Below are 15,473 nucleotides of genomic sequence, written 5' to 3' on the forward strand. Positions count from 1 at the left end.
TTATAACCACAATTGGGACTGGGGGAGGAGAAGGCAGAGTTATTAGGTCAGTAACATGTTTTCTTGTAGCCCCTTCCTGTTTAACTGTATTATTAGTTTTTAGCAATTTTTAATGGAATAGAATAGAATAGAGTAGAGTAGAATAGAGCTGGAAGGGACCTTGGAGGTCTTCTAGTCCAGCCCCTTGCTCAAGCAGGAGAATCTATACCATCTCAGACAGGTGATTGTCTAGTCTCTTCTTAAAAATTTCCAGTAATCCCACGATTTCTGGGGGTAAGCTGTACCACTGGTTGATTGTCCTCACTGTCAGAAAGTTTCTCCTTAATTCCAGGTTGCTTCTCTCCTTGATCAGTTTCCAACTATTGTTTCTCATCCTTCCCTCTGATGCTCTGGTGAACAACCTGACCCCCTCTGCCTTGTGGCAGCCCCTCAGATACTGGAACACTGCTATCATGTCTCCCCTATTTCTTCTTTTCTTTAGACTAGCCAAACAGAAGTCCCGCAGCCATTCTTCATATGTTTTTGCCTCCAGGCCTTTGATCATCTTAGTTGCTCTTCTCTGAATTTTTTCCAAACCCTCAACATCTTTTTTGTGATATGGTGAACAAAATTGGCTGCAGTATTCTAGGTGTGGTTTTACTAGGGTTTTGTAAAGCGGTACTAGTACTTTGTATGATCTTGATTCTATGCCTCTGTTTATATAATCCAGGATTGTATTAGCTTTTGTGATTGCTGCAGTACACTGGTTGCTTATAGTCAAGTGATCGTCCACTAGGACTCCAAGGTCCCTTTCACATTTACTGTTTTTAAGCCAGGTCTTGCCCAAGATCTGTATTTGTGCCTTTGATTTTTTCTAAGTGTAAGACTTTGCTTTTCTCCACCTTGAAACTCATTTTGTTAGATAGGGCCCATTATTCGAGTTTGTCAAGATCTTTTTGCATCCTTAGTTTGTCTTCTGGGATGTTGGCTATTCCTGACATCTGCAAATTTGATGAATTCCCCTTCAGTTCCCTCATCTAAGTCATTGATGAAGATATTGAAGAATCCTGGGCCTAAAACGGAACCTTGTGGTACCCCACTGCTAACTTCTTTCCATGTGGATGTAGTGCCATTGAGGACTACTCGTTGAGTACAATTTGTCAGCCAGCTACAGATCCACCTGGTGGTGATGTTGTCTATTCCACCTTTTTCTAGTTTACCAAGGAATAGATGGGTGGTCTACTTTATCAAATGCCTTACTGAAATCTAAGTATACTATGTCCACAGCATTTCGCTGGTCTACTAGTTTAGTCACTTTATCAAAGAATGAAATAAGATTGGTTTGTCATGATCTGTTTTTAACAAACCCATGCTGGTTACTGGTTATGACTTTGTTTGCTTCTAGTTGTTCACAGATCCCATTTCTAGGATCTTCCCAGGTATTGATGTTAAACTGATTGGTCTATAGCAGTGATGGCAAATCTTTTAGAGACCAAGTGCCCAAACTGCAACCCAAAACCCACTTATGTATCGCCGGGTGTTGGGTGGGTGTGGCCCACTTGGCGGCTGCAGCTACATGGGCTTTGCAAACTGGGTGGGCGTGGCCACTGGATGGGTGTGGCTGCAGTAGTCATGGCAGATCAAATGCAGTAGTCAGTAAGATCAAATGCCTTATTGAAAACTATGTATATTATGTCCACAGCATTTCGCTGGTCTACTAGTTTAGTTACTTTATCGAAGAATGAGATAAGATTGGTTTGGCATGATCTGTTTTTAACAAACCCATGCTGGCTACTGGTTACGACTTTGTTTGCTTCTAGTTGTTCGCAGATCTGTTTTTTGATTATCTTTTCTAGGAACTTCCCAGGTATTGATGTTAAATTGATTGGCTTGTAGTTTCCTGGCTCTGTTGTTTTTCCTTTCTTGAAGATGGGGACCACATCAGCCCTTTTCCAATCCTCAGATACTTCCCTGGTGCTCCAGGATTTATGAAAGATGTGATGCAATGGTTCTGAGATAACATATGCCAGTCTTTCAGAATTTTGGGATGTAATCTGTCGAATCCCAGTGATTTATACTCGTCAAGGTCGGATAGGAGTTCTCTTACCATTTTCTTGCTTATTTTAATTTTTGTTTCTATTATGTCTTTTGCAGTGGGTTTTTTTTTTTTTTTTTTTTGGTACGTTGGGCTATAGTTTCTTTTTATGTGAAGACTGATGCAAAGTATGAGTTAAGCAGCTCTGCTTTCTCCTTGTTGCCTGTAATTTCCTTGCCATCTTCTCTCTTTAGTGGGCCTACAGTTTCCTTGATTTTTTTCTTGTTGTTAATATGTTGGAATATGTTGGAATATGTTCTCTTTAATTCAAGACAAGTTACACTGTTTTGGATGAGAGGAATGTGAAGGCAAAGGAACAGATAAAGGACCTATTGTGTATTTGAATGATATGGGGAAAAGAAATGATATATCATCAGTCCAGCCTCTCTCCCTTTATAGAAATCAGCCAAACAACCAAAGATAGAAGAACACTTTGCAAGAAAAGGATCTTTTAAGTAAACAAATGCTCCTTTTATTTCAAACAAATCTGATGCCTTAGAATGGGATCTTCAAACAGAGGTAGAAAAACAATAGTTGTCAGAGCACTCCTTATCTGTTAGGGAAGAACTAAATGGGAATCAGGACTCCCTCGTGGATTCTCATTGTGTGTCACCCATTCCAAATAACTACCCCATCTACTAGCCTCAAGGGAAACAAAACAGGCTTAAAAATAAAAACCAAAATCAGGCTCCCTGAAAAAACTCAGTAGAATTTATGGCAAAACAATATCTATTCCCAACTCAAACTGTGATCTTAATATCTGAACATTTCTCAGCAATAAAACATGGACAGAAGATGCTGAAATACAACGTTGAGGCTTATATTCAAAAGCACGAAACTGGATTTTTCATGCTCATCAAGGCTGATACAATTGGTCCATCTAACCTTCCTACCTGAGGAATGTGTGCTGTTAAAGAGCAAGCAATTAAACAGTAAAATAATCCAACAAAATGTCATAGTACCCAAGCATTTACTCTAACATCACTGTAAAGCCTGACAAAATAAAGAGGATGGGCTTCACACATACTGAAGTTCCCCAGCTACAACAGAAGAATATTTCTAGTTCCCGCTGTTTATGGCAGACATGACAAATCATTCTCAGTATTTTTTTTTTGAATAGCTAAAATATCAGACCCAGGATTCTAGGAGAGCAATAGTAATTTCTCTAGGCCAATTTCTTAATAGCCAAAACAGCCAGATAGACCTGTGTGCTGTTGAATAGCTCCCAAGTGTCTTAAACCATTAGTGGATTCTTCTATCTTTCAAAGTGGATTCTTCTATCTTTCAACCTATCATCCCATTGATGTCATTTAAGATGAAAGCACATTCAGATTTTGTGCATGGAGTCTTTTGTGAAAAAAAAAATCAATCTCTGTTCAATTCTATGTTGCCTATATCAAACAAACTTATTAAGTCAGTTTCCGGATGCTTCTGGGGCAGCCACTGCACCACTCCCAGATTTGAGAAAGCAAAACCATGAGAATCAGATTTACTAAATGAATACTCTCCAGATATAACTGAAGATGGCCTTATCGATGCTTTTGGCTTCTTACCAAGGGCCAAACAAGATAATATGCTACACAAATCAGAAAATATGAGGAAACCTCTATGGAATACTATGGTCACAGCTGAGTCACTGATAGGCCTTGTTTCTCCAACCTCAGCCATTATTTCCCTTCAATGGAGAATGGAATGGCTAGATATTATCCCCCAATCCATAGCTCCCCAGATCTTTGTGAGCCAGTAGGGGATCTTGGGCTGACCCAGGGTTCTATTTTAGCTAAGGAGAAGTTCTCAAACACACCAAGACATGCAATTGAATCTATAAGTAATAAGCAGGGGGCTAAAGGCAGACCTCTTGCTGATTCAGTTGTTTAAGAGCAGCATACAGCAAAAACTACCAATCCTCCAATCAGTATTGTTGAACAAGACACTACAACTTAAAATCTATTGGACATTTCTAATTTCATTTTCTCAAAGCAAGATTCCCTGGAATAGTTACAGAATTTGCATGAGACAAGCCAATGCTTAAGAAAAGCCTGGTTGTTTCCCACTAATTCTTCAGTTCAACACAACAATTTCAGGTCATTGGCCTGCCAAAATAGAAATCAACCCATTTGACTGTTCATGAATGGTGATGCGATTTCCTTATTAACCTGGAATATTGCTGGTTTGCACTATCAAAAAACCAACCCTTTTTTGATTATCTATCACAATGTTGTATCCTTTTTCTTCAATAATCTTGGGCTACATCAGAGGTGAAGCTGGATGGCTATTGGATCAATTCTAGTTTGGCCACCCCAAGTAATGCAGGAGGGAGATCCAAGGGTGGTATGGTGAATTTAGTCTGCATTGCAACTTAAGTGTCTCACTTGAAAACATAGGTACTGGTCCCTTTGCTTTCATCTAATCAAGTTAAAATTTTGTTTGTTTTTTAACATTTACATTCTTTCTTTTAAAACACACACTCAGATCAATGTCACTTGAATGCGCATAGAAAATTTTATCCTCACTTGTTTATATAAATGGCATCAATAATTAGTGAGGATTTAAACTCAAGGATGGGGCGAAATGATCATGCATTATTCCATCAATTTAAGATCTTCTATAAGGAGAATACCTTAGAGCAGCAATCCCCACCTTTCCGGTTTGGGAGCCCAGCATGTGGGGGGGGGATGGTTCTGTGTAAGTAGTAGGCATGTGCACACAAGTGCACACAGCTCCATTTGTGTGAGTGGCACTGCTCATGATAGCACAAGCACCCATCACTCGCACAAATGGAGCTGTGTGTGTGATGCAAGAGCCTGCCACTTATGTGAGTAGAGCTGCTTGTCAACATGTGCTTAATTGCCTCTTATGTGGCCTGGTTCCGAACGGGCTGCAGCCCAGTGGTAGACTGTGGCATGGGGGTTGGGTTCTTTTTGTACATGAGAGAATCTAAGGATTCAGAATTTAATTAGGCAGGTTTAGGAGACAGACTGATGACTGTTAAGTGGAGTTGTATATTCTTAAGAGCTCTGTGGAAGGGGATCACTTGGCAAAATACTCTTTTGGGAAGGTAGGGAGGATTAGTTGATTATTGAATTGTATCATGTGATCTTCTAAAAAAATGGTATGAAATATTGTTAACCTTAAATTAGTTTGCAGCAAACGAACCAAGCCACATTTTGGAGGCTGAGATATGAAAAATAAAAACTGACTCTGTTAAAGGGGTGCACACAGATGAATAGGACTTCCATCATTAAATAATGAGTCCTCAAATGAGTCCTGTCTAATTTTGCTACCTTTTTTACTACAATCATTAAGCTAATGGGTTTCCCCTCATGGAGTTTGTTGGAAGCCAGCTGGCAAGGTTGGAAATGGTAACCTTGTGTCCCACTTGTCCAATTGTGCCAGGTTCCGAATTTTGATGATATTACCCCAGGAATGCTGCAACAGTCATATGTACGAGGATTGATTGTAAATCATTCTTTCAGTACCATCATAACTTCAAATGGTCAATAAACAAATAGTTGCAAGTTAAGGACTACCTCTATATACAGTTCCTCACACTGTGTATCAAATCTCTTTTTCAGAGAAAACATGCCAAGCCATTTCAAATTCAAAGAATATTGTCCAATGGTTTTCCGTAATTTGCGAGAGAGGTTTGGAATTGATGATCAGGACTTTCAGGTAAGCTGGTTATCATGTTAAATAAATCTTGATATTTAGGAGATGTCTGATTAGGTACTTTTGCTAGGAGAAACGTAGGTGGAATGAAAGGTAAATGTCTGTAAATTTCCAGATGTAAACTCAACTGATAATTGTGAGACATATAAGATTATTTAATGGGTGTGTTTGTTTCCTTTCTGTATTTCACTAAGCCTTTGTAGTTCTAAACACTGAGTAGTGCATATAACAAGTCATAGGTAAGAAGCCAGCTCCTGCTGTGCAATGTGTTGGACTCAAATATCTATAAGTTGCAGGCATTGTGTCTCTCTCAGTTGTGAAAGTGGTATGATTAAAACATAGAATTTCAAAGTAAATTTTAGAATATTCTGAAACACATTACAAGTGAACTTTTGGTATAAAATGTAACAATTTACTCTTTCTTTCTATCTTTCTTTCTTTCTTTTTTCTGCATTTTAGCTGCAGAGAAGACTCTCTTTCTCCTTTTCCTTTGCAATTCTTAATTACCAGTGGGATTGCAACTTCCTCTAGTTTTATTATTAGCTAATAATGAATTGATAACTACTACGATTTTGTCATGTTGTGTTTGTAATTGTCTTTACAAATAAATTGGGAGTTGTGACTGTATAAAAAAGATGTGGTCATAGTATATTTTCAAAGATGATATCTAAAGATAATAAGTCACCTAGTTTTGCACTATCTTTGGCAGTCCAAGTTTGGCTTAAACTTGTTTCTTAAATATCTTTGACGTTTCATTGAGTGTCTGTTTGCACATACTTCAGGCTGGGTCATTTAAAAAAAGGTTGCACTCTTTGTACATGTAATCTATGCAACAAACATTGGTTCTTTACCTCAAATCTCATGCTTGGAAAAACTTTCTGAAGGTGGTAGAATAGTGAGATTTCATTTAATATACACAGTGTCTTTTGTTGTAGGCAAAGAGAAATCTGAGAGAAAGGGTAATTCATGTGAACTGAATTTACAATGTTGCTTTTATATTAAGTCTTTAAAAAAATTTAAATATTTATTTGTATTGTTTTTAAAATAATAACAGAAAAAGAAAAAAAGGCAGAAAGCAAATTATTTATGATAGGCATACATCATCAAAGAAAAATGCATAGCAAATACTTCTAAAAAATGACAAAAATGCATCAGAAAAAAACAAAAAAGGAAGCCAAGTATGAAATATTGTTATAACAGTAAACAGTTTCAATTCTATATATCAAATGCAAATATTTTGCAAAAAGGTATATATTTCTAATACATTTACATAACTATTGTGCTTTTTCAATCCTGTTTTGTATAAATGAGTCAGATAATTGATTATGCTTATCCATACAAAGTCTGTGACTACAGGCAATCTGCTCTTAGGTGACCAGTGTAATGAGATCTTCGATCCATTGAATGAATGAGGGCATGCATTTATCTTTCCAGTGCTGCAGTATCAGTCTTTTAGCCATAATAAGGACTTGGAGGATCCATTTACATTGTCCAATTGTTCAATTCCACGTACCATGGAATTAGAGAGAATATTATCGTCTGAAAATTGTATCTTTTGTCACATAGTCACATTTATATACAGGCAATCCTCCACTTATAATCATTAATATAACAGTGGTTCAGTTACAATGGCACTGAGAAAAGTGACTTAAAAACCATCTTCAGAATTATGTCCATCACACCACCCCTCTTGTCACATGGTTTTGATTTGGGGCTTGACAATTGACTTACAACCAGTTGCAGTGCCATCCAGTTACATAACTGCAATTTGCAACCTCCCATCCAGCTTCCAACAAGCACAATCAGTGGGGGGGCCACCTTCATTTAACAACCATATGATTTGTTTAACGACTGGGGTAAAATGGTAGTTGATGATTTGTTTTAAGAACCAAATTATCCAACCACCAAAATTCCATTCTAAATTGTGGTCAAAAGTTGAGGACTATATATAGTCTGCTTTCTCCCAAAACTTAATACGGTAAGTATAGGACATTACAAAAGCATGTGTTTTAAAGAAGTATTGTTTGTTTGCTAGCTTCTTTATATACTATTGTCTCGTTGTTCAGAGTGACTCTAGGTAGCTTATAATAGTATAAAAGCATAAATACAAAAACTTTAAAAATTAACAACAAAAGTTAAAAGCAAAAACATGGACCAAATAGGGGTGGACTTTGTCACTCAATGAGTAAGTAGTAATCAATAATTATCTGTATTAAATCTCCAACAAAATGCTATCTTAAGTAATTCTTTTCTATACAAACATAGTGGAGTCATATGAACTGAATTTATGTTTTCTTTATGTCAAGTCTGACTGTTGTTCAATTTGACCCAGTATTAGGCTTTCTGATCACCAGCTGCTCCTGTCCTTTTCAACCAGAGATGCCAGAAGGTTTTGCCTTAGAGTAGCTTAGCTTGGGTTTGCCACTCAGGTTTTCTCTATACTCATTTTTTTAATGATAACTCTGATTTTAAATACTTGAGAAACTATGGCTTGGGAATTACCAAACCTAATTTAATTGTCAGCTATACTTTTAGCATAGAACAGTGCGGAGCAAACATGAGCAAAATGGCAGATTTCCCAGGTTGCTTAATAAACCATGTCAATGTAATTAAAACAACTGCTCTCCCCAGATGTCTTTGGAATCTCAATATATAATTCTTGATAAGTTGTTCTAGACATGATGGGTTCCTAAACTGCAGTTCAAGGATAATCAGTGGCTATTGCCCTCTAAAGGAAATTTATTTTGTTGAAATACTTGAAATTTTGTAGTGACAAAATGCAGAATAGTTCTGTTACTGATATTTTAACTCACACTTCCTTTTTAATAGTTTAAATTCTGTAAATTGTCACATTTAATTTCTATATTAGGACATCTATTCTAAGTAGATCATGACTAGTTTTATTCTGTTCATTTGGAAATCACAAATACTTGAAGTAGCATTCTTGAGTTTCCCACCGGTATATTTTCTGAAGCAGGCTGTTAATTATTCAAATGTTTACATGAACTGAAAAGGCTACTGTGATTTTGATTTGAGCTGATTAATGTATTTTCAGACTACTGAGGCACCTAATCAATAGCTGTCAGAGCCCTGTCATAAAACTAGGACAGTAATTAGTAGAAGACTGTGACCTTTCTCAAGCAAAAGGCTTCTTGGATATAATCCGTATGCTTACAAATAATGTATCATTTGAAAACAAGTTGCTTTGCCCAACAATCTGCATTTCTGGTCTCAGTATTTAGAGTCATTCTTCAATCTTTTTTTATAGTATTGACAATTCTACCTTCTGGATTTTTTACTACATTTTTTTAATCTCTCATAGTCAAGAGTGCAATTCTCTTTCAAGTCCTGAGTAACAAATTTGTTCATGGAAGGAGGGGGTTAAAAAGGTCACATTCTCTGCATATTTTGCAAGTCAAGTGGGCTAAACTGCTTCTCTCCATCTTACTATATCTTTGTGAAAGCAGACAACTGACTGATGTCTTTTAGCATTTTTAAATCTTCCCAAAAAACCAGGACTGATTCCAGTTTTATTATAGTATCCCTTTCCTACTCACTTACCCCCGAATCAGGTTCTCTGCAGTTATGCAGGATTACAGTGCCACTTTGATTGTTCAACGGCCGTTCCTTAGGGATGATGGCAGTGATGGGAAAGAAGCAAATTGAAAAGGTTTGTATTATACAGGTAGTCCTCAACTTAAAACCATTCATTTAGTGACCATTCAAAATTACAATGGCACTGGAAAAAGTGACTTACAACTGATTTTCATTCTTATGACTATTGCAGCATCCCCACGGTCATGTGATCAAAATTTGAGCACTTGGTGACTGCTATGTGTTTATGACTGTTGCATTGTCCCAGGGTCATGTGATCACCATTTGTAACCTTCCAACAAGTCAGTAGGGGCAACCAGATTTGCTTAACAACTACCTGATTCACTTAACAACTGCAGTTATTTACTTAACAATGGTGGCAAAAAGGTTGTAAAATGGAGCAAAACTCACTTAACAATTACTTAGCAATGGAAATTTTGGTGTCAGTTATGATCATAAATTAAGGATTACCTGTAGAGGGTTAGTTAGTTTCTGTCTCCCCACTTCATGGCTTTTCCCCCCCCATCATATCCTAATTTAATGTTTTTATTTATAAAGAATATTGAGGGTTTTTAAATTGAGGATGGCTTTTATTATTGCACATGGTGCTTTTATCCTGTCCAGAAATATTTTACTCTGCTCTGCTTTACTTTTATTATTGCACGGTTATAGTGATATATCTCAGAATCCCTAACTTGGGTGGTCAACAGCGGTGCTATCTGGAATCTCCTAGAGTTGTGGTAGTACCTCAGGTTGGAACTGAGAAAACTAGATTTGAAAAAAAAAATGATTTCACATATTCGGCTTCAGTGCCTTCATTTTATCTTTCTAGAGGATTGATCGATTTATGACTCCAGGAGATCCAATTTGCTTTTTGTGTTACAACCCTCAAAGACCTTCGATAATCTTTTACATGACAAAATATGCACTTGTGCCTTAAAATATCAGATTCATATTTTGGGTTTGGAGATGTGTAATGAAGTTCCAGTAAGGCAATTGACTGGCACGGAGCATTGTACAACTAAACATCCAGCAGAAACATTTATATATATATATTCTCCACTGCCTATACCATAGCAGTTCCATTTCAAATTCCCCCCCCCCCAATTCAGGTATTGTTTGGCTTAATAATTTCAGCTTAAAATTTTATTCATTCTGACTTTTCTACCTTTGACTTCTGTTTTTTAAAAAAACAGTTTTGTTGAAAGCCTTTTTAATATCAACTGTTAGCATATAAACCAGCATACTGATTGAATAGGTTATATGCTTGCATAAAAATATTTTCATTTTCTGAAAAATTAAGAATTATAATTTAATGATTAATATACCAGTAAGAAGTAGAAAAGATTGGAGATTAGAAGAAGCTAATTAAATTGACCTTTAAATCCTTCCTGCTCTCTTGGAGGTTAATGCTAATCCCTAAACACCTATGGTGCAGATAGATTTCAAAGAAAAAAAGTTGCCATTGCTTTTGTTTATCCATTCTTTTTACTGATAATGTATTAACATAGCACATTACGTAGGAGGACCTTTATCCTACCTGTCTGAAAAGCCAGAATAAGCAGGAATTATGCAAATTAATGAGGAATATATGATGTTACTCATTTAAAAAATTCTTGAGTTTTAGCTAATTTACTATATTGCTATTTGGAGTTATTGTCTCACATTCAAATTTGGTAAGCTATTTTTCTTGTAATTTTATCTGCTTGTCAGTGTCTTTTATGCTGACACTTGGCCTATCTATTTCTTAGTATTCTTTTTCTCCTAATCTGCAATGGTTTCTATTTGAGTCAGTGTTTGCTTAGTCCATGAGTTGCTTACATGTCTTCCACCGACAGTTTATTTGCAGTGTCTGGAATTCCCTTTTGTCAAAAAGGAATGGTGGGGTTTTCCAGTTTTTGAGCTGGGATTTCCCCCCCCCCCCTAAAAATTAAAGTAAACTCACATTATTTAAAAAATACAGATTCCTCTTCAACAAATGGAAAATCTCAGCCTTGACCACTTTGTATTATTTTGCCTCTTATTTCTGACATTCCAAAGTGTCAAATGCTGTCTTGGTTAAAGGTTACTTTAACCTTAGAAGTCGTTTTCACTTTCTTCCCCTCTAATTACTAAAATCCTTTTCTTCTTGTTTGGGCCAATTGCTCCAGCTGTTCTTTCTGCTTTCATTTGTCCTTGCGTTCCCATAGAAGTAGTAGGACTTGGAATACATTGGTTTTTGGGTCTTCCATGCAATCTGTCAGCAAATAATATCTTGATTACTGTTATTGAATGATTATTTATAAAGGTATGGATCATTTTGTTTAATCTTATTAAAGATGTGCATTGTTGGAGATTATAATTTGAAGGTAAGTATTAACAGCTAAATTAGCTGTTTGATCTTGATAATTGTAGCAATGGGCTAATTAAAAAATAACTATATAAAGTGCTTGATGAAATTAAATTTAAATACATTTTATCTAAGAACTGATAGGTAATCCCATAGAAGCTGTTTTTTAAAGAACTTTAGTAAACTGCAATAATTCTGATATGAAGCTGTTCTGGTTAAGTCTTGAGCAAGCTCATTGTATTTGTTGCCACTTCAAGAAGCTGCGTCTTTTGTCAATCACAAGCACTGGTCACACAAGCCGAAGAAAATAAGCAGTTGAGTTCAGGAATGTTGATACCTTGAAAGTTTAGATAATAATTCACATAAGTTTAGATAATATTTCACTCCATTGGTTATGTCCTATAAATAGCTGAAAATAAATTCATATTTGTGCTCATAATATGGTGATCAGAGTGGCGAATAGTACTTCTTTGACCTTCTTGCATCATCCCAGTACCCTTGTTGAGGCTGACCCACCTCTCTTCCAGGCTATTGTAAGTGGCAGTAGAGTGCTATGAGAATTCTGGACAATATTTCACCGGTAATAATGTTTAAATTCAATCAAATTTTGATCCATTTAGGGAGAATCTGGAGAAAACAGTGACAGAACTTGCCCTGTTAAGTGGGATATTTTTCATCTGTAAATATTGAGGAAATGGATAAGATGTTTTGTAGTATGTATAGCACTGAATTGTATCCCAATTTGAACTGAATTCTTCAGCAGTTTGTTTTTTAGCTGGATTAGAGAGAGATTGTCAACTTTTTGTTAGAAGAAGGTATGTTGTAGTACCAATTGCCTTGAAAGACAGGGTATCACACACATTCTTCCTGAAAAGGCTTCTCTTAGAATCCAGATAGGTTAGACAACTACCATTCAATGTCCAGCCTTTTCTTTGGAAGAAGGTGATAGAAAGTAATTGATAGCTATAAAGGACTGTTGAGGAAGCAAGTTATTCAGACATTTTTAAGTCAGGGTTCAGATGTTGGCATGAGATGGAATCTGTATTGTTCATATTAGTGGATGAACTGAGGAGGCACATAGGTGTGGGGAGTGTGCTACTCCTGATCTTCTTATGATCTCTCAACAATATTCAGTGTCTAGGGCAGGCATGTCAAACTCAAGGCCCGTGGGCTAGATCTGGATCATGATGTGTTTAGATCTGGCCTGCAAGCAGACTACTAGGAGGAGGTGATTGAGTAGTTACCTCCTTGCTTCTTCGGATGTCTTGTCAGTGGCAGCAGCGCTAGCAAAGGACTGGCAACAGGAGCCTCTCCAACGCATGGAGTTGTGCAGCAGCAATAACCTCAGGGGCAAGCAGACATCAGTCTATGACAACTTACAGAGGCCAGGTGGGTGTGACTGGATAGGTATGGTTAAGCAGGTGCAACTGGCCCGTCCCCACTGACTCGGGACAGCTGGGTCAGCATGAAACAAGTTGCACAGGCTAACTTGACTTGGGAATGAGTTGGTGCCCCACAAGCTCCTGTCCCCCCCCCCCCAAACTGCCAGCAGCCAAATGCGTGCAGGCATGCACACTCACACACACCGCTTTCCAAGTTTGGGAGCTTTTATCCACAGAGGAAGAAAAGGTCCTTCTGCCAATCATCCCTCTGCCAGGCATGATTGGCAGCTTGCCAGCTCAAATGTGGATAAAAGTTTCCAAACTTGGCGTGTGTGTGTGTGTGCATGCAGCATGCCAAAGGAGATGCTCTTCTCCCAGTCCCAGACATCCGAGCATTGGTGTTTCTCTGCCTGGTGCCCCCTCCCAACAAAGCAGGAGGCAGAAGTGCAGAGTCAAACTTCTGCCTTGACAGATCTCTGGACAACAAGAAGAGGAGGCAGGGGAGCAGCACTCCCTGGTCCTGCACGAGGGAAGCTGGCCCTTCTCAAAAGGGAGTCCTTTCGAGAAGGATACTGTTGGGGCAGCCTTCCCTCACACAATTTGCCACCAATCAATTCAATCAAAAACTTTGGCATGCTGCACGCATGCACACACAGAGACACCATTCCAAGCCTGGAGACTTTTATTCACATCTGAGTTGGCAAGCTGCCAATCATGCCTGGACTTGGGGAGAAGAACCTCTCCTTCCTCTGTGGATAAAAGTCCCCCCCAAACTTGGAATGCGGGGTATGTGTGTGCTCACATGCGCACGGCCAAGTATTTACTTAACATGAAGAAAATTGAAGTATGAAACAGTGGCTGACATGTTCTCTACCCCTTCTCTACCCCTCTACCCCTTCTGTGAGACATGAAAGAACCAGTGTTAGAATCATTAATTGAATATCCCATCCTTACTTCTTTATGTATTAGGTTTCTATTTTAGTTATCCACAATTAGTTCAAGAGGATAGGCCAGCATTCTCCAGGTTTTTCCACAAAAATCCTGTGAGTTTAGGTTCCAAGGTCACCCAAGGAGTCCATGGTTGAAACTAGACTTGACCCTGGATCTCCACCAGTTTAACTATCACACCATTATATTAATATTGAAGGAACTCTATTATGTTTGTATATAATATTTCAAAAAGTCTTATTCCAGTGCAGAAATAAAAACTATATCATCTCACAGAAAGGAAAGAAATGTAATGGAAATCTATAAATGCTATAAAGTAGCCTGGAGCCAAACTCATTAAAAGACAAGTAGGAACTGTTTGGAGCATAGGACCCAGGTTCATTTCCAAGTTCGCTGTACAACATCATTTAAAATATATCAGTAAATTAAACTTCCTTCCTAATGATTTTTTTTATCAGAATAAACTTTTTATCATTAAGATTAAGAAACAGTTCCTTTGGAACAACTCTGTTTACTTTTACAATATAACCAAACCAATGTGCAATTGTGTGATGGCTTCCTAACTTGAGAAATTTTGCAAACAATAATTCTTAAACTCTTTCTATTCAAGAATAAGTATCCCAGAATTTACTGTAGTAACAGATTTTTACTTTGGCTTCTGATAAACTTCCTGAAATGGGGCAAAATACTTTCCTTCTTGTTACCGTAATCCTATTTCTTAGCAAATATATTCTATGTAGTAGTGGAAGGCACTGGCTGATTTTCCTACAGAACTTACAGAAATGTTAATTGTAATAAGCCTCATCCCATGTACTGCAAGGCTTAGCAAACCTGATGCCAAATTCTGATTTGTCCTGTTCTAGTGAAAAATCCATATGCCTTTGACTATATGAGACAGCTCCTTAGCCAGCTGGTTTGGAATGTCTCAGAAGAGTAGCAAATCATTAGTTAATTTTTTAATTTATATTTTTATACCGAGGGAATATTGCCTGTGGAGATTTCTGAAGTGCCAAAATAATTTATCAGTCTTGGGTACCATGACAGAATGTCTCAAAGTCTATTCATGCATTTCCTTTTAATTGCATCTTTTATTTTTACACGCCTAAAATCCCAGTCATCTTGAACTATATTCCAGTCAAGTAACCAGTGGCACTCACGTACCAAATACTTGAGGATTTTATCAAAAAAATAAAGGCACTTTTTATTTATCTGCAAAAACTGAAGTTTAACTAGCAGTGAACATCTATTATGTCTATTCTGGATTTTCAGACTTGCAAGAAAACTCTTGAGGAGTCAGGCAAAGTGAGTGGCCTTCAGATTTTTGCCACAATGAGACATTTAAATCAAGTATGTCATTCAGATATCTAAGTCTCGAGGTTCATAATATATTTAATAAGTCTTAGAAGTTACTAAAGATGACATTTGTTGACTCTAAATGTCAAAATCTATACAGAAGTACTCTGCAGCAGAAACAATT

At 37.3% G+C, this 15,473-nt stretch overlaps 1 protein-coding gene across 3 annotated transcripts in view; it reads left to right on the forward strand.

Moving 5' to 3' along the window:
* Window positions 1-15,473, forward strand: part of PIP4K2A (phosphatidylinositol-5-phosphate 4-kinase type 2 alpha) — a 67,221-nt gene that overhangs the window by 27,253 nt on the left and 24,495 nt on the right. For all 3 annotated transcript variants that reach the window (XM_039331300.1, XM_039331302.1, XM_039331303.1), the window contains one exon: window positions 5,650-5,746. In XM_039331300.1, the coding sequence (XP_039187234.1) occupies window positions 5,650-5,746 (97 nt within the window). The remainder of the gene's footprint in view (window positions 1-5,649; window positions 5,747-15,473) is intronic.

This window comes from Crotalus tigris, unplaced genomic scaffold (genome assembly GCF_016545835.1).
Source record: "Crotalus tigris isolate CLP2741 ecotype Arizona unplaced genomic scaffold, ASM1654583v1 scf7180000024437.13266115, whole genome shotgun sequence".
Lineage (NCBI taxonomy): Eukaryota > Metazoa > Chordata > Lepidosauria > Squamata > Viperidae > Crotalus > Crotalus tigris.